Raw genomic sequence first — 26,055 nt, 5'->3', positions numbered from 1 at the left:
ACGCTGCAGAGGTTTAGCAATAATTTAGATAAATTACACTATTAAGTGTTGGAAAAGTGAGTTGGATAATGAAGGACAGGTTTGAATTTATGGAATAATCTTTGATTGAATAGGAAAGCATGTTTTAGAGAACTCCTATAGCAAATGGTAGCACTTAGCCAAACTTGATCTTGAAAAAGCTAAATAGGGTCAAACTGATTAGTACTTGGATGAGAGATTGCTAAGAAATCCCAAGGCTGGTGGCTAGATTGGAAAGTCAGAAAGACATCCTGGAAAAAAGAGAATGGCGACCAACTTCTCTGTTGTTGTGAAGACAACAACATGGATATGTCCATATGTTCACCAGAAGTTGAACTTGACTTGAGGCAACTTTTACCTTTTCACCTCTAGTTCCAAAAGCAATGAGTTTGGGCTCACATATGAGACAGGCATGGCTTGTAGTCAGCAATTAATATTACAGAAATACTAAAGAGATTCACTCTGCTTGATTGAATTCCTCTGCCCAGTTGGGCTATAAGTGCCTTGATTCTTGTAGGAAAGCAAATTTTTCCAGTTCAATTAAACCTCATGCTTAGGAATGTTGGTTCATCACCTAAGCTCCTTGCACTCCTAAAGTAATCACGAGGGGAGCATATAATAATGTGTCAACCAGATCTAAAATGCATTTTTCCTTATGAAAAAATAGTCTATTAGTTGTGACTCAGCCTTTTATCTCTAAGGCCTAGCTACTATCACCGTGGTTTCTTAAAGTTTTTCTGTGTACATGGGGTCTGGGAAGGCATACTTTGCCTAGAAAATAGTCTAAACAGCAGGAAAGTCCCCTGCCTGCCAATTTTCTACTTAATGTACTCTACCAGTTGCTTCTTTAGCCAGTGTCTGGCATGTGGTTCTATCCTGAGACCGACAGACTGAGAGACCACATTGCCGAATCATTATACATCATACTCCAGATAAGCACTTTGGAGTCCCGAGAGTTTGGGAATCAAGTGAAGCTACTTCCTCTTCAAAGAAGTCTTCTTAATTCTCATAATTCTCACACCTCCTGGCCTTGGATGTCTGTTTCAAGATAGAGATAACGGCACCTGGCCTCCTCTTCCCCCCTTTTATGGCAGGTCAAGCAAACGGTTAGAATAACATTCCCAGTATTTCACTATTGATCTATGGTTAGCAATAAAAGCAAAAGTATGGTTAGCAATAAAAGCAAAATAAAAACAATTGAAGGTTCTGGTTTGCGTAGATCCTGACAATCTCTTTCCATACCAAAGCTGAACCCACTGGTAAAACCTGTTTCTTGGTCTTGCTGAGTGATCCCATTCTTGAAGACATCACACATAGTACAGCAGTACTGCCTAGAGATGTAGCAGAAAAGAAGGCTTAAGGGGAAGAGGAAGGGATAACATTCCTTAGATACATACATGTTAAATAATTAGGCATAATAGCCATTATTGTTGTGGTGGTGGTTGTTACTGGATTTTCCTCTGCTTAGTGACTGGCAGTATAGAAATGAGTTTTCGGTGCATTCTGAAGGGTCTAAGGATTCCATTTAGAACTGTTAGCCAAGTTAAAGCTGGAGATCTGTAATTCCTGTGAATTGCCAAGAGCTCATGCTGCTGTCACCGCAGTTGAGGTATAGCTGTTGAGTAGTCAGGTTAGCTTACATTCTTTTCCTCTTGATCCTTTGCAAAATATTATCCACAGTATGCATTGTTTTAGTGCCTTGGACTAGTATGTCAAAACAGAAACTATTTTCTTTGTTTTGCCTATTGGGTTGGCATTTTAAATATCAGAAAATCAAATGACTGATTTCACATCCTTAATATTACTGGTTTCAGAGCCCAGCAGGGGCAGTCACTGGGGCAAAAATCTACTCACAATATAAGTCTAGATTAGTGGAGCTGAAGCCAAGCATATATGACTTATTTTGGGTGGATATAATGAATGTACTAATATGGTATTGCCACATAACAATATGTAAGGATCCTGGAAGGATCAGAACAAAAATATTTTTATACACAACTCATAATTAAACTTTGGAATTTTTCACCACAAGATATGGTACTGGCTACCAGCAGGGCTGGCTTCAAAAAAGGGTTGGACCAATTCATGGAAGTCATGGGGATCAATGGCTGTTCGCCTGTCTCTGAAGGCCATCTGCTTCAGAGACTAGTGGGCTTCCTTGTGCAGTTAGTTGGCCACTGTGAGAACAGACTGCTGGACTAGATGAGCCAGGGGTCCGATCTAGCAGGGCACTGGTTATGTTCTTATGCCAATGTACATTCTTTTGAGCATGAGAGACATAGAAGCCATGTGTAAGACCCATTTTTAATAGTTCTCCATACATACAGATGTGGATGTGGATGGATGAATGATCAAAATGTTCCAAGGTACAACATCCAAACTCGTACTGCAAAAGAGAGATCAGAACAGCCAGTTCTGAGGTTACCCTACTTCCATAAGTCTGAATAACTTGTTTTAACGCTAGAACACTTCTTCTGAAAATAGGCCAATTGGGGATCAGAACATTTTAATCTTGAAATATTTTGTACACCTCTAAGATGTATTCCAATCAGCTTGAGGAGCTATAATTTGAACTGGAGCTTTAGGTATAGCCTTATTTAAAATCTTTTCCCCTGTGCCATTTTTCCCCATAGCTAAATATCTCAAAAAGGAGATCTATATTTTTCTCTGGAGCTAGAACATATTTAGACACACAGTATATACAGTGTGTGCTTTGATTTTTAAAAATGGGTTGATTCTGTTTGTGAATCCCTTGTGTCACATCTCGTTTTAGTCTAGAGTACCATTGCCATTGGAAAACACATAGTAGTTTCTAGGATGCTAAATGGTTTTGTGGCACGGTTGAATAATAATGTATTTCAGAGAACTGTTTCTCAATTAGTTGCTAGACAGAGTTCAGCAGCAGACAGTAGTCTGAGTCTGTCATATTGTTGACAAACATTGCGGTGGTATAATTTTTCATTATTATTTTAATGGGCCATGTGTAGAAATCATGCAACAGCAAATGGTTACCTCCATTAAAAGCTGGAAAAGAAAAAGTCAATGTACTTAATGATGACTGCACAAAACCATTCAGGAGTGCAGCTTTTGGTAATTCTCCGAAATTGGGTGCTTGGTTAAAAACTTCTGTTTAACTTTTCTGAAGATAAAGAGCATGGCAAATATAAAAAGCAAATCCCCTAAATTTGGTGGGATTTAATTCTAGATATGTATGTACTGTAGCCTTATGTTTATGCCCTTATTAATATATATATACAGTAAGGGTGCATTTGCTTCTCTATGAGTAAATTGTTTAGCCTAAGGAATGGCAGATTTCCTGAGTGAACAGATGATAGCAGGTGAGGTGATATCAAATATACCTAAGACCTGTAGCTGGACTTGGATGTCTAGGCAGATATAGTGGGGTAAGAAGGATGGGAGCAGATTACCGAAGCAGCAAAAGAGAAGAGATAGCTGGTGTGTAGGAAGGACCTGGAGAGGGAAAAGTTGCTGCTGATCAGAATAAGGAATCAAAACTCTTTGAAACAAAACAGAAAAAGCTGTGGGAAACATCAAGGATATGAATAAACAGAAATTGGTTTTCTAAAGTCAATCAGTTTACTATAATATAACAGCTAGCCATTGTACCTCATATGTGTATCCTGATCAAGCAACTACATTCTAGTAACTCACTAGAGAAAAGAGAAAGAAGATATTCCAGTAATTTTGCCCTTTAAAACTACTACCCAGAGTTTCTTCCGATAGATGGGCAGCTATATAAGTTTGTTAAATAAACAAACTACAGGAAATATATATAACTATTAAGAAAGATAGTGAAAAGCATGCTTTTTTAAAAGATCTTCTCTTTAATGAATCCAGGAAAAGAATGATGTATCTTATTATATGACCACAATGAGTATTATATACAAAGTATTATATTTATACAAAGAATAGTAGGTAAGGAATTACAAAAACACATTTTATACTCTTTGGAAAAAACTTTGAGACTTCCCCTTCCCAAGCGCCAATGATAACACATTTAAGGATGCAAAAGATAAAACTAGGGGATCTTCAAATGGAATGGAGTAGGAATGTAGAAGATCCATTGACCCAAAAGCCATTGGCCTATGTTTTGCATGTAAAATGCCACAGTCTGCAAATGGGCAGGTTAAGACCTGTTTTATGGCAGGTTGTGCTAATGTTAATGGATGATTGGGTGTCTTTATAATGATTAAGATAGCCACTGTGTTAAATTTATACTTACCATTTTAATGAAAATGTTGTTGTTACATTTCTGGATGACGTTTCCTCTACTAACCCTGTTTGTTAGTCATAGTTTGATAGAATGTTTGGTCATTTCTTTCAATAACAGTTTGTCCAGACTGAGGAAAGAGAGCAGATCTTGGAGCTATAAATTATAACATAGGACTGGCTTGATCCTCGGGTGTCACTTGACCCTTGTCAGAATGATTTGGGCAGGTTTGCTAGTTTTCCACATAGAACTGTTGGTTATTCCTTTTGATTCCGGGAAATCTTGCAACACAAAAGGGGCCTTGATATGGGGAATTTTCACTGACTTGTGATTTTGCTTTTCTTTCAAAAGTAAGAGTTCAGATCAGAAAACACACACACACACACACACACACACACACACACCTGTTAATCATGATTTTTTTATATTTAAAGAAACCCAAGGTCACAAAAACTATAAAAAGGACCAAAAGATTCAGCAGCGCAAATCACATAGACATGTTACTACATCTCTAAAACTTCCCTATGGCTCTTGGAGGTAAAAATAAAAACACCCTAAAAATTTACCTCTTAAAAGAAAGAAAGTTACAGAAAGATGCCTCCCATTTTAATATATTTTGAATGGAGGCAGTTATTCGAATGACTGACGGCAATTTAAGCACTTTGTCCATTTCAACATAGTACGAGCTACTTCAACTGCTGCTAAAGTTAGATGTTAATAGAGTTTGACAGTCATGTTAATCACTCAAGCCTTTGACCATTATATTATTAATAATAAAATAAATACATAATAAAATAAGATATAATAAGATAAATATATACATTAAAACCACCAGGAAAAAAATCTGTCTTGCCAGCTTGCTAAATAAATATTCAACCATGTTAATACAGCTCACTGTTCTGATAACTGTTTTTCAATATTCATATCCAGATGTAATTTACAAACTGATCACGCATCATTTGATGACATGTAAGGTGCCATGTCAGGTAAATATGTTTTATCAGCCTGTGTTAAAGAGTATTCTTGTCTCCTGTGCAAAGAAGCTGACTTGGAGGAGGGTGGCAGGATGTGGTAGAAATATCACTCCTGTTTAGGGTGACAAATGTGCCATGGAGCTCATGGCCTTGTTTGCCATCAGAGAACATCAGGATATCTCATCCAAAAGTAGGGGCCTGAACAGTTCATGAGTTTAAATTTCTTCTCTTCCACTAATGATTGGTGCAATCTCTGAAATTTTGCCTGATGTAGTTCTTACAGATAAAGCACATACCTGTACAAATAAAAATAGGATTTTTTTATTTACTGGATCATGTTTTATTTTTCAGATCACCGCATTATGCCTGCCCAGAAGTAATCCGGGTAAGTTAGTGTGGGATTATGAAATCAATGATTGACTCAGGTTAATCTTTTCCTAAGGAACTCTGGTGTTTAACCATTTTAGATAAATTCCACTCAATCTAGAAACGTGTAACTGAGCATGATTTGCTTCCGTGTGGTATTCCTACACAGTGCTTGTCACTGAGATTTCACAGGGCTAAATCTTATTTGAAGCATCAGGGTTGTGGTTTAGAGCTACAAGAAGATTGCTATATGAGTCTTGCTCACTCCATTCCTGAAGGATTTATATGTGGTCCTGTCTGCTTGATAGGTATCCTATCCACTGGCCACTTTTCCATTTCCATTTTTAAAACATTCTCTTGATGCTTGCCATACCAGTTATATTTCAATTCCAACAGATTGAAAAAAGCTTTATTAAAACTGTTCTGTTCCTCCTCTCCTTTCCCCACCCCCCAGTTGTATGCCACAATGCCCAGTTCATTCTCTCGTATGGGAGATATATCCCATACCTCCTTTCTCACCTAGATTTAAACTCTTCTTCATGATTTATGTGTATCACACATATGAGGGATGCACCTGCCCTGAGTGTGTTTTTTGCAGGAAGCTCACTCTCCAGTTTACATGCACTCGGGTGTGTTCCCACCTGTTTCCTCAATTTCTTTTTGACTGCTGCAGCATTACCTGGATTCTTCTCTTCATTACTAATTCTTCAGTGAAGAGCATTTTTTGTTTGTTTGTTTCATCTATGCAAGATTGAATCTACTGCACAAAGCTTTCTCAGAAGGAGATTTTACTGAGTATGAGATGTTCCTGCTTCCTTTCTCATTTGGTTTTACTATAGGGCATATGGCAAGGAATGTACCCTTCAGGAAGCGTACTTAGGTTGGTTACAAATTGCCACAAACCAACAGGCCTTCCCTTTATCTCTTTGTTTAAGAGAGGGATATGTTGATAACGATTATAGTCAATCCCAGATATTTTCCAAGCAAGCAAGAAGGAATTATTTCTTTGGTCTCTCAGCAGTCTTGTGAAAGGACTTTGTCACAGTTGTGCTGGCATTGACCTATATTGTTCTGCATTCTATAACAATAACTTTGAAGTCACATTCCACAGCTTACACCTCATCTATGACTGCCTTCCACCCAACAGCTTGTAACCTGAATGTCCTTCCCTCTACTTCAAAGCTATGGACAGAAAAATAGAAGGAAGTTTCTTCTAAGTATTTTTTGTTGATTTGTCAATCAAAGAAGAGAGAAATCCCATAGTTCTTCACTTGCAGAACCTCTCTTAATATTGAACACTAAGACAGAATAATACCATTTGTTTAGCTTTGTATATGAACCTGTTAAAACTGGTTTCTTTCAAATAAGCTTTAAAACCTTCATCCAAAGATGCACCTATAAATTTCAAGGGTATCTCATGATTTTCTTTTTTTGTTGGTGTGTTCACAGACCTGACTAAAGGTTTCTGGCTCTGTCCCCCAACTATTTATGGTATCAGTCACCACTGATAGAATGGGGGGCTCATTCAAAGACCCTTTGTATGGATGACTAGTGGTCACTATCTGAATAGAAGTGCCACATCAGTTATCTAGAACCCAAGGTAGTACAGGCATTTGAATCTATTCTTCAGAACCAGGCCATCCAGATTATTCAGACAATACCACAGCTGTTATGTCCATCAAACAGTGTGAACCCAAGCCTAGAGTCTGCTATAGTTCTCTAATAACATAAGAATAGCCTTATTAAGGTCAAGGTCCATTTCCCACCAATGGTCAGCCAGATGCTCATAAGGAGGAGGTGGAGAGATATTTCCCTCCTACCATTGTTCCCCTACAACTGGAATTTGGAGGCACACTGCCCCCAAATCAAAATTAACATTGAACCTCAGGGCTAATAAGTCCTGGTAGGCCTGTTCTTTGGTTCTCTTTTAAAACTGACCAAATTAAAACCAACTCTTTTTAAAGCTGTCTACTTTTTATCTTTGGGAGTAGAAAAGATGTGAGTGTATGACATCCAGGGCAATCCATGTGGCAAAGGCAAACAATAATGTTGCAGTAATTCACTAATAGTCACATTGTATGAATGAGCCCTCCATTGTTAAATGGCAATCGCAATCACTAGGGTCCCTATCAATTCACCTATTAGCATCAACAAGCACAACCAGTATGACCATTTTGTAGAGATAAACCATTTTGTATCTCCCAGCTTTGCTGGGAGAATTATGTCTTCTTTCTTCACAGTTTTTTATCTGGTACCAAATATATCAAAAGGAGCCTGCCAATATCACTTCGAATGTTCACTAAATGGATATCTGCAACTACTTCATTGTCTTACCAGCTGGCCAAAATAATGCTTTCTAAGCAGACAAGTGCCAATTTGATCAAGCCCATAACCTCATCCACAGCCTTCCTACTGAATATCTTTTTGCCTGACCTTTGCAGGGCTGTGACGTATTCTCAGCATTCCACATTTTTAAAATGTTATAATCTAGATATCCAAAAAGAGCAGATGTCTCCTTGGACAAAGCAGAGGTCTCTTCCATTCTGCAGGGAGTGAATTCCTGCCCCTCACCATTGAGGACATAATCAGTTACCCACTTATAGGATGCACAGAGACAACAAAAAGAAGATTAAGCTGCATACTTCTAATTGTAGTTCTTTTAATTGTCATCTGTGCATTCATACTACAATCCCACCTTCTCCACTACAGGTGCCTCAATTTTAGGTAGCCTGAATTTCCCCTGGACTGCTGCATCCATCTAGGGAAAGTGAGGGAACAGGTAGGAATTTTACCCAAGAGTACACATACTAGAGAATGATCTTCCTGCTGACAAGTCCTCCACTCTGTGTAGGCATATCACCCAAATGTGTGAATGCACAGATAAGAGTTTGAAGAACCACAGATACAGGTAAGCAGTCTGTTTTCACCTGGGCTCCATATGCTTGTACGCTAAAGGAGAGGGATAGAAAGGTTTGGTGGGTAAGCACTTTGGTTGAATTAATATGGCTAGTGTAATATCTAGGTGTAATATACCCTATATTTATTTTATATAAAGCTAAATATTTTGTATTTGAAAACTGTAAAATATACTGTTCATAGTTTGGGGAGAAAATAGTTTCTCATGAAGTGTAAGTTCATCTGACTATAATATTTCCCTAATATTTTTTGGTTACCATATTGCACAGGGAGAAAAATATGATGGGAGAAAAGCAGATGTTTGGAGCTGTGGAGTCATTTTATTTGCATTGTTAGTGGTGAGTTATAATCCTCATTATCTTTACATTTATTTTTTCTTTCTTTCTATTTTTCACATTTTGACTTTGGATTTACCTACATTACTGTCATGTTTTTTCCTGTTTATTCAAGAATAACATTTATCTGCAAGATTCCTATCATGGAAATGCATGACAAATTATTCTTTGGTTTCTCTAAAATGCTGATACTATTATAATTGGAAGAGGAGTTTTTATTAGAATGAAAACTTTTCTATTGTGTCAAAATAGGGAGGACATCAAAGAGATTTTCATTAAAGAAGATCAAAGATATCATTAGTTCTGTAGCTAATTCACCATTTATTAATACAATTCAATGATTAATATTTATGTTCTATGGTTATATTTTTTTCTCTAAGCTGTCATCAGTATCAGTGAGATGGATATGCTTTAAAATAACAATTATTTATTGTTATTTTATATCTAAAGTAAATAACAAGTCCCACAAAATGTTTTAAATATTTATTTATTTATATGTCAAAGACCAAAACAAGCATACTGAAAAAAAAATCCTTCGTAGACAATCAAAAATTATAGACAGATGCTCGTACAGAAGGATATTGAAGTTACCAACATTGCTAAAAATTGAATGTCTGATAGCAATGACAGTTGCAAATGACCCTAGCCATTCTTCTGGAGGTATTTGGTGACCTGTCAGCTAACACGAAGAGAATATTCTCATCCTCTGAGCTGGTGCAATAATGAGTTAGGAAAGGCATTATTAGATTTGCTTGCCATACCATAAGAAAGAATAGTGCAGAAGTGCATGACAGATTGTTTCTGATTTTTTCAGGGAGCAGGTACAGGGATATTACTGAATCTTACTTCTAACAGCGAAGATGGCAAAACAAAAGTGAATGACGAAAATGAAAGCTCTTCTGTAGGTTGGACCAAGAATGTTTGCTAAATACTTGGCAAGAGGAGAAAGGCTCCCGAAGAAGCCTGCTCCGTATAGAAATGGAGTTTTGCCTAAGTTGTGACAGATGTCAGTGTCAAAGATCCTTTGTTTCAACCCAGACTATGCCCCCACATGGCCAAATGAAATCAGATGGTGGGATGATAGCATGTAATGTTTTAAATCTGTGATGATGCCTGTCTACCATGAGGATATAAATTGCCCTGCAAAGTCAGGGAAGCCAAAATACAGTCAAAACAAAAATAATTTAATCCAATATTTGAAGTGGCAAAGCTGTATTTGAGTCTCCATGGAAATTAGGCCAGATTGTAGTCCCAGCAGGGAATTTGATATGCTCTGGGTTGCTTGCAACCAAGTTCTCAAAAAATTAGGTTGAACTACCTCTATGAACTTTTAAGTTATGATCATAATAAATCTGCACACCATATAACAGGTGGCTAATGACCTTGGCTCTCGGTTTTTTCGTTGTAGCTGGGATGTGGTTATTGCCATTACAATTAGCGAAATGCAAAATTGCATTTAAAGTTTATGAGGCCTAGCGGTGACATCCCTTTGCTTTTGATTCCAGGTTGCTGAAGCTGGAAGGCTATGTCCAAATATTTAAAGACTTTGTTTTGATCAGTGATAACGCCATTAATTTTCCAAGAATGGTAGTGAATAACAGGCCTTTTAAGGAAAGGTGATTACTTTAGCTTTGTAATAGTTGATGGCAAGCTTGTTTCTAGAGAGCCAGTTTAGTGTAGTCGTTAAGGCACCAGGCTAGAAACTGAGAGATCAGGAGTTTGTTTAGGCAACAAAGCCAGCTGGGTAACCTTGGGCCAGTCAGTCTCTCTCAGCCTTAGGAAGGAGGCAATGGCAAACCACTTATGAAAACTGCAGGGACTTATCCAGGCAGTCGCCAGGAGTCAACATTGACTTGAAGGCACCAAAAAAACACACCTTGTTCCTAGCCACAATAAAAGGCAAGAGCAGAAGACGTCAGCTCAGGCCTGCTTGCATTAGGAGAGGAGGATTCCTGTCTCATTCAATATAAACAGATGGAAGCCAGTCTTTCATTTAGTATGGGTAGGTTGAGTTTTGTCAAAACCTGAACCAGTGAGTTAATACAAAAAATGAAAGGAAGTGATGCCAAACTGCAGCCCTGCATCCACTCTTGTATGGATGTGGATTATGGGTGAAAGGTATCCTGGAGCACTACAGCAAGTGTGCATCCCACTGTTTTTGTATATTGTTATAATCAGCAGCAAAAAGGCGTCCATTGATAGAAGATTCAGTTCTTTTCCCCAGAGTCTGGCTCTAAGAATTGGATTAAAGGCTACAGTATATTTGAATTTTTTAAAAAGCAATGTAAAGAATCCTTTTGAGAATTGATTGATATATTTTTCTATTTGATGGTGAAGGATAAGGTACTGATGGAGTGCTGACTGCCCCTCCTTGAAAATGGCTTGTTTCTTCAGTAGGACGTTGTTCTGTACTATCTAATCTGTGGCTTTTTGAAGGAGGTACCTTGTGCACAGTTTGCGTGTAACATTCAACAGGCCAATGGGGAGAAAGTTAGCTGGGCCCTTCCTATTTTTTTTTTCTTTTTCTTTTACATTTGTTAACATTTTTTTTAAACATTGGGATTATTTTAATATGTAGACAAGGATGCCAGGACTGGGATCCACCAGCCGATGTTTGCATTCAGCATTTCTTCTAAGGTCATATCATCTCCAGCTGCTTAGTCATTTTTGAATTGTGAGATAAACTTACTAACTTCAGGAGGGCACCCTGGGGTGGGGGGAGCAGTTTGTTATGGCATCAGGGCAATAATTCAGTGAGATTAGGACCTTTGAACCATTACAAAGAAAATGCAGAACTATTTGACCACACTTTGGGTAATCAGGTCATGAGGCTCAACAGAAGTCCTTTGAAAGAAGAAGGCAACAAAATTTGCTTTTGATACCATCAACCATGGTATCTTACTGGACCACCCATGGGGTTGGGAATTGAAAGCACTGTCTTGCAATGGTTCCATTCCTTCCTCAGTGGGCAGCTTTGCTCTGTGATGGGGGGAAGAAAGATTGACTTGGTGACCCCTGATATATGGAGTGCCATAGTGGTCAATTCTCTCCCCCTCCTTTTTAACATGTATAAGAAGCCACTGGGTGAGGTCATCTAACAGTTTGGGGCACAGTATCATCAACTGTACATTGCTAGCCTGGGCTGTATGGGAGATGCTATTGAAGTCCTTTCCCAGTACCTGGAAGCTGTCAGGGTTTGGATAGGAGAGACAGGCCGAAGCTAAACCCCAATAAGACGAAGGTGTTGTTTGTCCTTTGGGGCTCTCTGTTACTGCTAGGGTTGCTTCTTGACAGCAAGCAATACTTATGAAGGAGCAGGTCCATGACTTGGGGGTCCTTCTGGACTCATGACTCCTGCATGATCAGCAGGTAAGAGCCGTGATCAGAGAGGCCTATGTCCAGCTGCAGCTGATGAACCAGTTGTGGCTGTACCTGGGGTAAGAGGACCTGGCTACAGTACTTCATGCTCTCATTACTACCTGGCTGAACTACTGCAATGTGCTTTACATGGGGCTGCTCTTAAAGAGTATTCAGAAACTACAACTGGTCTAAAACGTAGTAACTAATGTGCTTGCTGGCACTCATCACTGGGAGCATACCATGTCAATTCTGTAAGTCCTACACTGGTTACTGATTAGATTCTGGGTAGACTTGAAGGTGCCATTTTTGACCTATAAAGTCCTTGATGCCTTGGCACCTGGATACCTACAGGATCATCTGCTCCAGCCAGTATCATCCCAACCAGAACAGCTAAGGAGAAACTCCTTCGAATCATACACGTCTGAGAGGCCCAGGGGGCTGAAGCTAGAAGCTATTGCTTTTCTGTGGCAGTGCTGGTATTGTGGAACAGCCACCTGACAGAGATCAGGCTGCCCCCCTCCTTGACAGTTTTCAGTAAACTGTTAAAAAGTGAATTGTTTCAGAGGGCCTTTTGTTTCTGCTTCTGTTTCATCAGTGAGGTAGGCTGCCAGAGAATTAGAATCCACTGCCCCCATCCATTGCATGGCTTGGCCAGAGGAACCTTATGTTGTCAAGGTGTCTTTGGGACTGGGGCACAAGACATGATCAGTAAGCACACAAGGTTGTGAGGCTTTCAAAGACACTTCAAGTGTGGTCCTCAACTGCAGATGGGGAGTCTTAAGGGCAGAACCTATGCCTGCCTCATTGTAGAGAGCCAGAAAGCAAATATTCAGAATCTGCTACACAAGCCAAAAGGGCAGCAGGAGATATACTAAGAAGAGGCTCAGTCTGGCTTCTCCCTGATTCATTGGGGTAATAAGAGGATGGGGAGGAAAAGCACAATCAGACTTGCAAGATTTGGTTACTGTAGCCTCTCTCAATAAAGTATAGTTCTAGTCTTCTTGCAGAGTCGGTTTCCTGATCTGAGTCTACCTCATAGGGCTGACACCCATCTTGATAGATGAGTAGTATCAGTAAATGTGTACTCCTCTGACCCCTGACCCAGCTGTAAGTTCTTCTATTGACTTGGGTAAAGAAAAGTGAAGTTGAGGCTGGAAGTTATCTACAGCACCCAGTTTTATCTTACTCAGTTCATTCAAAGGAGACGTACCTTGCTTCTGGGTCTCCAGACTGAGAGCTGAAATGAATCAAGTGCTTTAATGAAGTTGTGTTTGAATTAACAGATAATAGGGGTAGTTTTAGCTCTTCCAATTCTCTGAAAATTTCAATGTATTCGTCATTTGGCAATCATTTAAATGAGCCTTTTAATTAGTTTTCTTTGTGTGCAGTGTTAATTAGAGATTCTAGTAAGGGCTCACAAGGACCCTCTTTATTTTGTCATCATATACAGAGCTGAGAGAAGAATTGGTTACCTCATTACAGGACAAGGCTTCGGCTTTGGGCCTGTAATTCAATTTAGCTATCAGTGACCTAATCTCAGTAACATTTTTTTAAAAAAAAGCTTTGGTAAAGTTGGAAAATGCTTATTTTAAAAAGCATTAGGGAGATGGTTGGTTAAACTTTAACAAAATTCTCCCTCTCTCTTGCAAGCCATTCTACCCTGTACAGATGCAGAGACAGCTGCATAACAACTGACCCATTCCACTTCTTGAAACCACTGACTTTTGTTCATGCTGTTATGTTAAACATACAGCATTATTTCTGATGATATCAGAACATGTGTGTTCCCAGAGTTTTGAGACTGAGCCAAAACAGGACCCCACTCAAAATCAGCTTCTTCCGAAACCCCATGGAATTAGTGGCTGATGACCTGAAAGGCTTTCTGATGTTAACAGGAATAACCCTTCCCCCATCAACGTTTTTTGCAAGTCAATTTAAGGAGGAATACCGTCTAATTAAAGTCTCCATTATGAGACTTTATGAAACAAGACATTGTTTCAGCTGTTAATAGACATTGTTTTGCCATCAAATCTGCAGGTGACTGATGGACCCAGTTGGGTTTCAGAGGGAGCTTGAGGTTGTTCCGGGAAGTCTGCTGCACAGTCCAACCAAAGCCTTGATGGCTGCATTGAATGAGAGAGCGGCCACGGCTTTGGATCAGATTGTGCCTGAGTGGCCTCTCCATGCCCATGGCTCCCGTAGCTCTCCATGGTATACAGAAGAGCTGAGGAAGCTTAAGAGGGCTAAGAGACGCCTAGAGCACCGCTGGCGGAAGACAGGGAGTGAAGATGATCGAACGCCAGCTAGAGTTGCGATTAGAGCCTACCTCGTGGTGGTAAGGATGGCGAAATGTAATGATTTCTCCGCCCTTATTGCATCTGCAGATAGCCACCCAGTGGCCCTGTTCCTGGTGACCCAAACCCTCCTCAGAGGGAGTAATTCGGGGGTCTACCTTCAGGGCCGTTATGAGAAATATGCTGAGCATCTGGCAGGTAAAGTCGCTCACATCCGCTCTGTGTTGAATTTCAGCCTTGATGCAAGGCCAGTGGGGGCTACGGGGTCTGAGTCTTGCATGGTTATCTGGGAGGAGTTTGAGCCCATTGAACCTGAGGAAGTGGAGAGGGTTCTTGTAGCTGTTAGTTTGGCCACTTCTCTGTTAGATCCGTGCCCCTCCTGGCTGGTCAAGGCTGCCTGGGAGAGGACACGTAATTGGGTCTGGACGGTGGTTAATTCCTCTTTGAGGGAGGGGGTGGTCCTGCCGGCTCTTAAGAAGGCAGTGGTACACCCCTTCCTCAAGGGACCATTGCTCGACCCAACTAATCCAGATAGTTTTTGTCCAGTGTCCAACTTCCACATTTTAGGGAAGGTTGTTAAGAAAGCACAGCAGCTTCAAAGGGCTCTGGATGAAGTGGATTATCTGGACCCCTTTCAGTCAGGATTCAGGCCAGGATATGGGACTGAGACAGCATTGATCATACTCTTGGATGACCTCTGGCAGGAGTGGGATGGGGGCAGTGCTTCCATCCTTACTCTTCTTGACCTCTTGGCAGCCTTCAATACCATCGATCATGGTATCCTTCTGGACCAGCTTCGGGAGTTGGGGGTAGGCAGCACTGTGTTGTGCTGGTTCTCCTCCTTCCTCCAGGGTCAGTTCCAGTCGGTGTTGGTAGGAGGGGAGAGATCCAGTCCATGGCCCCTACTGTGTGGGGTGCCACAGGGCTTGGTTCTCTCTCCCCTCTTATTTAACATCTACATGAGGCTGCTGGGTGAGGTGATCCAACAGTTCAGGGTGAGGTATCATCAGTATGCTGATGATACCCAACTTTATATCTCTTCCCCGGGCTGTCTGAGTGATGCTGTGGATGTCCTGGAGGCTGTAGGGGCCTGGATGGGGCTTCGGCTCAACCCATGCAAGACTGAGTGGCTTTGGATGTTTGGGCCTCCCACTACCAAGGTTCTCCATCTTTGGTTCTGGATGGGGTGGCTCTGCCCCATACAGACCTGGTGTGCAATCTGGGGGTCCTCTTGGACTCACAGCTCCTGCTGGAAGAGCAGGTGGCAGCCATGGCTAAGAGGGCCTTTGCACACCTTTGGGTTCTATGTCGCTTGTGCCCATTCCTGGACCAGGAGGCTCTACTCACTATCATTCATGCCCTCGTGACCTCCCATTTAGACTATTGCAACACGCTCTACATGGGGCTCCCCATGAAGAGCATTTGGAAGCTACAGCTGGTACAGAATGCAGCTGCCAGGGTTGTAAATAGTGTCAGCTACTCAGCACATGTAACACCACTGCTTCGGGAGCTGCACTGATTGCCGGTGTATTTCTGAGTGCAATTCAAGGTGCTGGTTGTCACCTTTAAAGCCCTCCATGGCTTGGGACCGAGTTACCTTAGGGACCACCTTTTCCCAGTTGTTTCTACCCGTCCAATTCGATCCTGCAAGTTGGGCATGCTCCGGGTCCCATCAGCCAAGGAATGTTGGCTGACAGGGACCAGGAGATGTGCCTTTTCTGCTGTGGCACCTGCCCTCTAGAACATCCTCCCTCCTGAGATTAGGATGGGCACAACCCTTTTGGCTTTTCGGAAGGCCTTGAAGACCTGGCTTTATGCCCGGGCCTGGGGCCCCCGAGTGTGTGAAGGGCCCCATTTCATACCGATGGTTTTTTAAGATCTCTTGGCTGCATTTATATTTATATTTAATTTTTTGTACTGTTTTAAATATTGACTGTTTTTATTGTTGTTAGCCGTCCAGAGTCACTGGTCTAAGATAGGTGGCTATATAAATTCTGTGAATTCTGCTCTACAGAACTAGATCAGTATTGGTTTTTTTCCTCTGTTATCAAAGGTAAAATTGCAGAAATTATAGTAAGGAAAACAACCACTTCATATCTACAACATTCAAGTGTCTTGAATAATATTCACAAGAAAAGCTAAACAACTAAAAATAGATTAAGTTTTAAAAATAACAATTATGGATTACTAAATGGAAACTATTATAGATTACTAAATGGGGGAAGAAGAACCTAAGACTGCCCAATCGTGATCTTGGAGGAGAAAGAAAAAAAGAAAAAAAGCTGAAGAAGTTACTAGTTTCCAATTTTTCAGACTTTCAGTTGTATGAGAGAAACATAGCTTGGATTGCCTTCTTACACTCTAATGTGATGTTATCTAATAACATGAAGAAACATTTTCAACAAATATTAAGAATATGGAGCATTGGTCTAGTGAGTGTGTTATATCAATACAGAATTTTGAATTAGATTTTGAAGCCAAAAATATGACTGCAAAATTGTATCAGTTTCTATTTTTCTGGAAGATGGGTATCATATAATTTTAATCAGACAGATCTGATTAGATGTAAAATAAGGACTGTTAACAGTTATCCAAAAGCAAAAGCAAATAAACATAACAATGCAAACACTCATAATCTAATCCAATGAAATATAACATCAACATTTTTTTTCCTCCCAGATTATTGAACCAGAAATAAGAACTGACTAAACACTTTATTGGATATTAAATAGATTTCTGAGGAAATCCATATTCCAATCAGTGGGTTTTATTTTTAATTTTGGCTTTGTTGGGAATTACGGGGATGTACAGATGAATAGAAATTAATAGGGCAATGCTCCAGTCAAATTCTTCTGTGTGTGTGTGTGTGTGTGTATGTGTGTTTTTCCTAAATCCATAGAAACCTTTGCAACCATTTACATTTGCAACTTTCTCTACTATATGAGCTGTTTGCTATGTAAGGGCTTGCATATACTGCTGCAGCAGAATGATTGCACTGATCCCACAGGATGGTCATTCTCTTCCTGGAGAACCATCGTTCTGCCCTACACTGACTCCAAGAGGCTACGATCTCAGTCTCATGTTTTATCATTCAAACCATACCAATATGTCTCACTGGTTCCCCCACCCCAACTGGAAGTAACAGAAAGTGAATAAATAATATTTAAAGTACTATAGCGGGAAAGGTAACGTAAACTAATATATTTATTTTTATTTCTTTGGCTGATTTTGTTTCTTTCTAGAATCCGTTCAGTTTACGAATTCATTCATTTTACTCATGTGTAACTTGCATTAATTTTAATACAGTCCAATCAAATCAATATTTTCACTTCTATGAAACTTCAGAGAGCTCCAATTGTCAACTGTGGACATTCTTATCCTTCATGTTAGTATGACTTATAGGCAACCTCCTGTAATGTAACCAATTTTTAAAATTACTTTACTTGGGTATAGCCAAAGTAATTTTCCTCCCTTTGTTTAATGTAAATTTACACAATAACTTGCCACAATAAATATCCATTGCTAAAAGTTTGCCTAGGAGGATTAAGGCTTGGGACTATAGTTAACCACTCCATTGAACTGAAGTTGATTTTTAAAAAATCTATGGATAATTTTCATGAAAACCATTCTGCTGTGTTGTTTTTCACTGTCAAATTGTTCCCAGTTCCAATCTTGGTTTGTGAAACAGTCTTCTGCCACTCTACTTTTTCTTTTCTCGTTCTGTAATTGATTTTGCTCAGCCATAATATTTTCACTCTTTTCTCACGTTGCTCCAGGGTGCTTTGCCATTCGATGATGATAACTTGAGGCAGCTGCTGGAGAAAGTGAAACGTGGTGTGTTCCATATGCCACATTTCATCCCCCCAGATTGTCAGAATCTCTTACGAGGGATGATTGAAGTGGATGCCTCGAAACGGTTGACAGTAAGGAAACAAGTCATTACTATCTCATGCTTTTTACTTTCAAAGCCATCCAATAACTCAACAAGCCTTCTGAAACTGGGTCTTTGCAGTTATTTTGGATTATAATTTTCAAGGCCTCCAGTGATCAGGGAAGATGGGAATTGTAGATCAGAACATCTAGAAAGACACAGACTCATATATGTTTTATTTAATGCCAGTGTTCTGCACTAACATAAATGTTAACGCGAAGTCAGAATTTCTAAGTCAGTAACCTCAGATAAATATGTTTTCATTTTAGGTTTTTTAAATGTAGATTTTCAAAAAATACAAGTTTTTAGTCCTTACAAACATGGAAACAGAACTTGGAATGTGCATGTAATCCCAGATTAAATTCTAGGAGCCAGAAGGTATCTCATAAAATTTTCAGTGGGGAGTAGAGTTGATTCATACCCTGCATCTTTTTTTCTTATCAATCTTCAGTGATTAGTAAGAATTTAAGCAAAGTACTTTTGTGTAATCAGCCTTTTTTTTCAATTACCTTGTTATAGATAATTATTCTGTAAGCACAAAGCATCATCATCCTATTCACTGTTTTATCTTTCATCTACTCAGTTGACCAACTGATAATCATTAGATATGGCATCTTATAAACACTAAAACAGTAGACTGAAGTATTTTCTGATTTCATGCAATAGCCTATGTATACCATTAAAAAAAAAAAAAGAGGGGACTCCTTCAGCCTCTGAAAATCCCATTTTTTTGCATTTACCTGCAATGGCAATTGTGACAAGAAGTTTGAGAGTGCTGCCTGCAAAATCTCAGTGTCTCCCACCCTAAGTTATGGAAGAGCATAAGGGCAGTATCCAGTTACTGATACACGAAAATGAACTTTGTGTACCGGGGAATTTTTCTGTGTGCATCCTTATATTTGCAGTATTGTGTCCCAACACAGAGAATGTTGAGACATCTATTTTTAGGCAATTAGACATCACTATTAAGGACTTGGACCTATCTTGGAACAAGTGTGGGATCCCCAAAAATGTAGCTAGGGCATTGCAGAGAAAAGACTGTTAGTCTTTCCAAGATGCCATTGGTGGAGCTTTTCTATTTCTTCCAATCTTATTAAGGAAGTAGAAAAAGGTTTTAGTGTGGGAGACATATCACAAGGTTAGAACCCAAGACCTTGAGGCAGACTACTCCATTCCTCAGACAAAGAACGCATGGAAATAGTCACTCTCACTTAAAAGAAAATAGTTCAAGCCCATGTGGGAACAAAAAAAATTGAAACTTGATTTCACTGTAAGTAGGGTTTGCATTTCATACATAGAATTTGCTGCATTTCTTTCATAAAGGCTTGATTTGGTTTGCTTTTAATTATTTTTAAATGACTTTTCTACAATAAGTCTTTCTTATCAGAAGGTGTGTTTCCTCGAATGCTTCTTAGGCCTGCTTCCGAGCTAGCACTACTGATCTCAAATGGAGAATGGTTGGACTCATTTCATAATCAAAGTACCATAGCGGAGAATATCTGTACCTCAGGGCTGAATTCTGGTGTTCTTGATGTTCTCTGAGCTTGCTTCTCTTCCTGCAGACATTTCTTTCCAGGTTAGGTAACTTCATCATGCACTGTTGTTACCTAGCTTGGTAATGAAACATCTGCAGGAAGTTAAGCTAGAAAAGAGCCCAAGCAGGCTTTTACAAGCCCTCCATTTTTAAAATTAAATTAGATTCCATACATTCAATCACTTTGATTGTGTATCTCCAGAATAATTTTCTTATTCTATAGAAGGCAATTTTTAATCCAAGAAAATTTTGTTACCATCATCTCTTCCTCCTCTGTGAACTTATGCCAGGGTAGATTTGCAACATTTTTTGTTCATATTATACTAATATTATGGGTAAACTTTGAAAAGTGTGATTTTTGATTTAATTAGTAGGTTTTAAATATATATGTTTAATCAAGAACATTATTTTGCGAATACTTGTTCAGTTCACAAAATCTGTCCGTATGGGAGTATGAAAGAAAACAGTGTGAATTTAAACTTTTTCCAGCTCTTCACTGAGATGAAATGTTTATAAATAGCAACTTGGGTCAGTTATTGGCCTTAAATGGAACAGTAACTTAAAGATCTGAGTCCTTTCCCTGTCCTATATGCACATCTGGCATAGGCAAAATTCAGATTCTTACCACACTGCATATATTTGCTTATCTTTTAGTTGCTGTCATTATCACAACAGGTTGCATGCAATTGATGCTAGACTGTTCATCTTCTACTTGAAATCTCTGAATTACAATTTGTCTTTTAATTTCTTCTTCATAATTTCCACCAGAATAGAGGTACTATGTATAAGTGCTTGGATTCAAATAGCAGTATGAAAACTGCCCTTTGTACTAATTTGCTTGAACTCATAGTCATTAATTTATATAATGTAATGCAGATGGTCATTGCACTGTCTTTTTAATTTGATTCGGGGACATTACAAAGATTTCCAGAACAGATCACTATTTAACTAAAAATGAATATTTGCATTGGTCCCTCTATAAAGGGAGCCTTGAAATAAAGAGTCTGATCCCATGTAAGACTGTTATCAAAACACCATGGAGGTGCTCTCAAAATCCAAGGCTGTGAAATGGTAGCAAAAGTTGGAGAAAGAGAAGCAGACTTTGTACCTGGAACTAACATACAACTATGACTAGATCCCTAGATTCTGTACTAGCTGATTTTCTTTCTTATAAGAGTACCTTTTGCATATGCAATAAAAGCAAGTTATATATCCAAGCCTTGTCCTTGAATCTTCCATAATTAAGCTCATGAGTACATCATTGCATTTCAGGAGAAAGATTTATTGGCATGTCCAAGGTGAAGTTCTGACAATGCCCAGTTACAAGCTATGTACAAAATAAAAATGTGCTTTTGTTTTTATTTTCATGTCAGCTCTGATATATTGAACTGAGTGTTCATATTCAGTGTTAAAACCTACTGCATGTGATGTCGATTACATTAATAGATTTTGACCAATTGGGTCTCACAAGTAGTTATTTCTTCTTAAAATAGGATCCAGTTGGTCAAAACCCATTAATACTAAAACTTAAATCCACATCATAATGAAGTAATCATTTTAATGGCCAAGGTTTGCATCCAACATTTTTATTTAGAAACATATATGTGTTATTTTTAGTTTTATGGCTTGCTGGTGTCAGTTTTGCAAGTTTTAATTTTTACTCATTTACTGTTTAAATATTTAGGTCTTTTCTTTCTGGTACATGATAGAAACATTTAAAAGGTACAGTTTACAAAACCACAATATGAAACAGCCATTCAAGGAGATAGGGACAGCTGTTCAAATAAAAGCATAAACACATTATCACATACAAAAGATCCTGCCAGAATAAAATGGTATTTAGCATCCGTGAAAAAGAATATTCCAAAGGCTGAATGTTAACTGCTTAGAAGGCCCTCATACTACATTGCAGTTATTCATTTATTTACTTACTTACTAGATTTATAAGGCCACTCAACACAAACAATGCGAGTCTTCAAAGCGTGGTCTTACTCCCTTCTTTTGGAATGAATACTGATATTTTCACAGTTCCTATGTGAAAACTCCATATTCTTCACATACATGGCAAACACTCTAAATTGGGCCATATGATACACAGAAATGGGACTTTTAATGCTTCCCAGTAAAACGGCAAGCATTCATTGTGATTCACCCTCCCTTGACTTGCACAACAAAACCTTGAAATCAAAGCCTTCCTTGTCAAAATCTGTTGCCCTTCTTTGACCCTTACTTGTCACTTTAAAGTAAGTGAAAAGCAACAAAACATTGATCACTGAATCTTTTAAAACAAGAAGAAGAAGAAGCTGTGAGTATCTTGGCAGCAACAATTTGGAATGTGTGATGTCAGAATAAAGTTGTATTTCAGATGTAATGGGAATCCAAATAGAGGTTGATTTTTGTAATGTATCTCAAATCCTAATCTGGAAATCAGAAAGTGGTTTCAGAATGAGATAAAGAAGCCAAGAACATATTTTAAGGGCATTTTAAAGATTTTTTTTTCTTTCATAAGAGTATTTAGTTCAAATGGTAAAAGTATTGAAATAGGAGGAACTCTCATTGATGTCCATACAAGTTTTCAAAAGAGGGGAAACTCCCTTAGGTCATTAACAGTGGATCTTTTGCAGATCCGACAAAACATTTATTCTCTTTTTCTATGGCAGGGCCTAAAAGGTAGAACAAACTGACACTGGAAAAAATGCAGTTTCCCTCCTTTTTATTTATTTATTTATGCAATGTATCTATCGCATCAATCCTCACAGAATTTAGGCAGTTATAGAGAGGGCTCAAAATCTACCTTTTCTGGTAGGCCTTTTAGAGTATTACAGTATGTCTTTTATGGGTTTCATAATTGTATGATTTTATATAGTAATAAGATTACCCAGCTATAGGAAATGGGTAACATATGCATTTTCTAAATAAATAAAATATTTTAGTTTTGGCTTAAGTCATGATTTTGCTATTGCTTCTGGACTTGGAAACTTACTGTAAGTCTTTGTGACTTGAAAACTGTAACTTCAACCATACAGATACATCTTCGGATGTGATCCAGGAACAATCTGGAAATAAGAAGGAGTAAAAAGAATCTTGGGCCTGGTCCTGCTTTATCTCTGTTGACTGCATTTTTGTCTGAACTAATTAATGACTGATATGCACACACATGTAGCAACAGGTGGAACAATCTATATGTGGCACAAGATGGGAATTATGTGCCAAGAATACCAAAATAAGTTTATTTAGTGACTCAACTTATGATTTAAACCCCCCACCCAAAAACATTAACTAGAAATTCTTCATATTAGTAAAACCGGATCAATCAACTCTTGGCTGAGAACAATCTGTGAATTCTATATACACTGCTTTGAACTCAGTGGAGAAAAAACAGGAGACAATTGCAATATAATCAATCAGAAAAGAGCTTTTTTTCAGAATCTATGAATTGAGAATATGTTAGATTAGGGGTATGGCTCCTTTGACTCTCCAGATATTACTGAATCACTGTACTGTTTACAGCAGTCCCAGCCAGGATGGGCAACTGTAATTCTTGAAGGTCTGCAGGCTGTTTTCTCATCCCTGTGACAGACCTTGGTTTTCCAAGATTCCAAGGAAACGGGAACGTCATACAAACACCAAAACTGAGTTGTTTGAGCTAGCCAATTAACCTTGAGAGGGGAAGATTTTATTCCTACAGACTCACATTTGTTTGGGGGTTAAACTAAATCAATTGACTAATTAAATTTAAACAAATTAAATATCCCTCTATATCATCCAAAGAATTTGCCTAAGTGTTAACTGTCCCTTCTAGTATTTGTGATCAAGACGTAATGCTAGAGATGCCTCACCAAAATAGGACTCTTCTAGGCATTTTATAGACATTTCAGTTTTCATGTCCCACTCTGGAGTTGCAGGGAACACTAAAAATATGACCCAAGACTTCCCAAGACATCCCCCCTTGTGTGCAGCTGCCACCCAGAGTAGAGATAATTGACCAGGGAATAAGATGTTTCAATCAGTCAAGCTTTACAAACTCAGATAAAAGTGATCTGCCCTTTTATAACTTTCCCTAATTAGGGCATATCCAAACTGCCAAGTTGCTCCATTGCAAGTGCAGGGTACCAACTGTTTCTGGAGAACAGGAATGGACAGTGTAGTCATCTACTTGCCCCCATCCTACCATGAATACAACCTCGGTCTATATTTTCCTGCTCCAAGCTGAAAGCAGCATTTCCAGCTTGTGCTGGCTCAAGCATTGCTACCTATTTTGTCTGCTGTGCTTTCTTTCTTCTAAGCAAACCCATAGTCTTTGACTGGCTACTATCCAATGCTCCTCCACCAGAATTTTCCATCTTTCCCTCAGTAAGGTCTGCTGCAGCTTCTGTTATGGGTATTGTACAGGATCATAGTGATTATAATGCTTGCTGTGCAGAACATCCCCAATTCAGAACTGCAGGAGTATATGTATATGTATTATGTATGTTTGAGTGTGTATGTATGTATGCATATGTTCTGAATATATACTTTTTCTTTCTCTGAACTACCTACTTTGTCATTTGGCTTTCAAAAATGTTGTTGTTGTTGTTGTTATTCACCGATATACCATTTCATCATTTTTCCAACCACTTGACATAAACAGTCATTTGGGCTATTTGGGAGCTTTAAAGAAACCTTTCTATCTCAAGTATCTGATAAAATGATGAAACAGTAGAGCGGTTGACATTTTAAAAAGAACAGTAAAGTGAGTAGCTCAGGGAAAGAAAAATAGTAATTGAAAAAGTGCATCCTGCCAGGTTTAAAACCAGTGAAGTTCTGCATTGCAGGTTAATGTTATAACTACTGTGCTACTAGGAAAGAACTAAAACATAAACTGCAGCAAACCTTCCTGAGCTAAAGCTGGGAAAGTACAAGAGAAGCAATTTTATTTTGAAGCTGATTGTTGTGCTTGCATATATGTGTATTTTGATGCTTTAACTTTATATATCTAAATTAATTTATTTTTATCTGTGTCTATATAATGTGTATGTATAGATGCATATACCCCCAAAAGTATTTATGTCCAATAAGACCCAGCCACAGAAAGAAAAGCAATTGGCAATTGCTTTCCTAGCATGAAAAGTTGGGAAGGTACAACAGCAGAAAATTGCACGGTGAGGTCTGTAGCAGCCAGCAGTCTGGACTGAACACCTGGCAACTTGCTGCTGAAGCATCCCAACCTGGACAGAATTTTCTTAAGATGGCTTAAAGTTCAGCTGGCATCAACACAGCATAGAGCACCTTAAGGGTGTAAACCAGGTATGCAGTAAGTTCGAGCCAACGAGCCTAAAGTATGCTAAATAATCACAGAAAGCCTAAAAGTTCTCATTATTTTTAAAGGAGACTTTTAGACTTTCTTACCTACATTTAACCTGTACTATTTCTATTGCTTTTCATTTAGGAATTTTTTTTGCTACATTGAACAAGCAGTCTCATTAAAAAAAGAAAGAACAGTTCAGGATTTTCCAAAGTCATTATTATATAATATAAATAAACCATTGATTCTCTTGTACCTTTCTGGGTCTCCCTGTCACAGTCTCAAAGCAGCTTCAGGGTTTTTTTTGTTTTATTCCCTCACATTTTCATGCAGATTATTTTGACTTGCCAGTTCTCATTAGCTGGAAATGAGGTGGAAAATAATGAGAGCAAAACAGCTGCCATAGTTCTTGCTGGCCAATTTAGTAGGTCTCTGATCTCATACACTCAGCTAATAGGATTTAAACATTGTTCCAATTGTCTGTCTACCCCTAGGTCATACCTACTACCAAGCCATCTGCACAACGCATACTGACTCATACTGTCTTATAAACTCACACTGTCTTATGGGATCCATTCACTTGGAATCATTATTCAGCAGAGAGTCCGTTTCCTTTATTAAAATCAGAACGATGTTGATTTTGTTTGATGAATCAGAACAAATGCTATGTACGAATATACTTGAGAATAGTGGAGAGTATGTCTGTGTAACTGCAGGATGTGGACAACTTTGGAGAGATCTCAAGCATGCTTGAACTTTGCTGTCCCACCTGGCCAATAAAAGCAGTAAAAAATAAGATTGCTTGAGTAAAG

The 26,055-nt window shown here is 38.8% G+C and overlaps 1 protein-coding gene across 1 annotated transcript in view; it reads left to right on the top strand.

Moving 5' to 3' along the window:
* The window catches only part of BRSK2 (BR serine/threonine kinase 2), a 437,463-nt gene that overhangs the window by 324,776 nt on the left and 86,632 nt on the right, over positions 1-26,055 (top strand). Inside the window, exons 6-8 of the mRNA XM_088145138.1 lie at positions 5,575-5,608; positions 8,775-8,843; positions 18,271-18,417. Of these exons, the coding sequence (XP_088001264.1) occupies positions 5,575-5,608; positions 8,775-8,843; positions 18,271-18,417 (250 nt within the window). The remainder of the gene's footprint in view (positions 1-5,574; positions 5,609-8,774; positions 8,844-18,270; positions 18,418-26,055) is intronic.

The sequence above is a fragment of the Python bivittatus genome, unplaced genomic scaffold, assembly GCF_059951505.1.
Source record: "Python bivittatus isolate LINGU-HERP-01145 unplaced genomic scaffold, Pbiv_v1 ctg000480_np1212, whole genome shotgun sequence".
NCBI classification, from domain to species: domain Eukaryota; kingdom Metazoa; phylum Chordata; class Lepidosauria; order Squamata; family Pythonidae; genus Python; species Python bivittatus.
The sequence above is the reverse complement of the archived record's forward strand: the minus strand, read 5'-3'. Positions and strand labels throughout refer to the sequence as shown.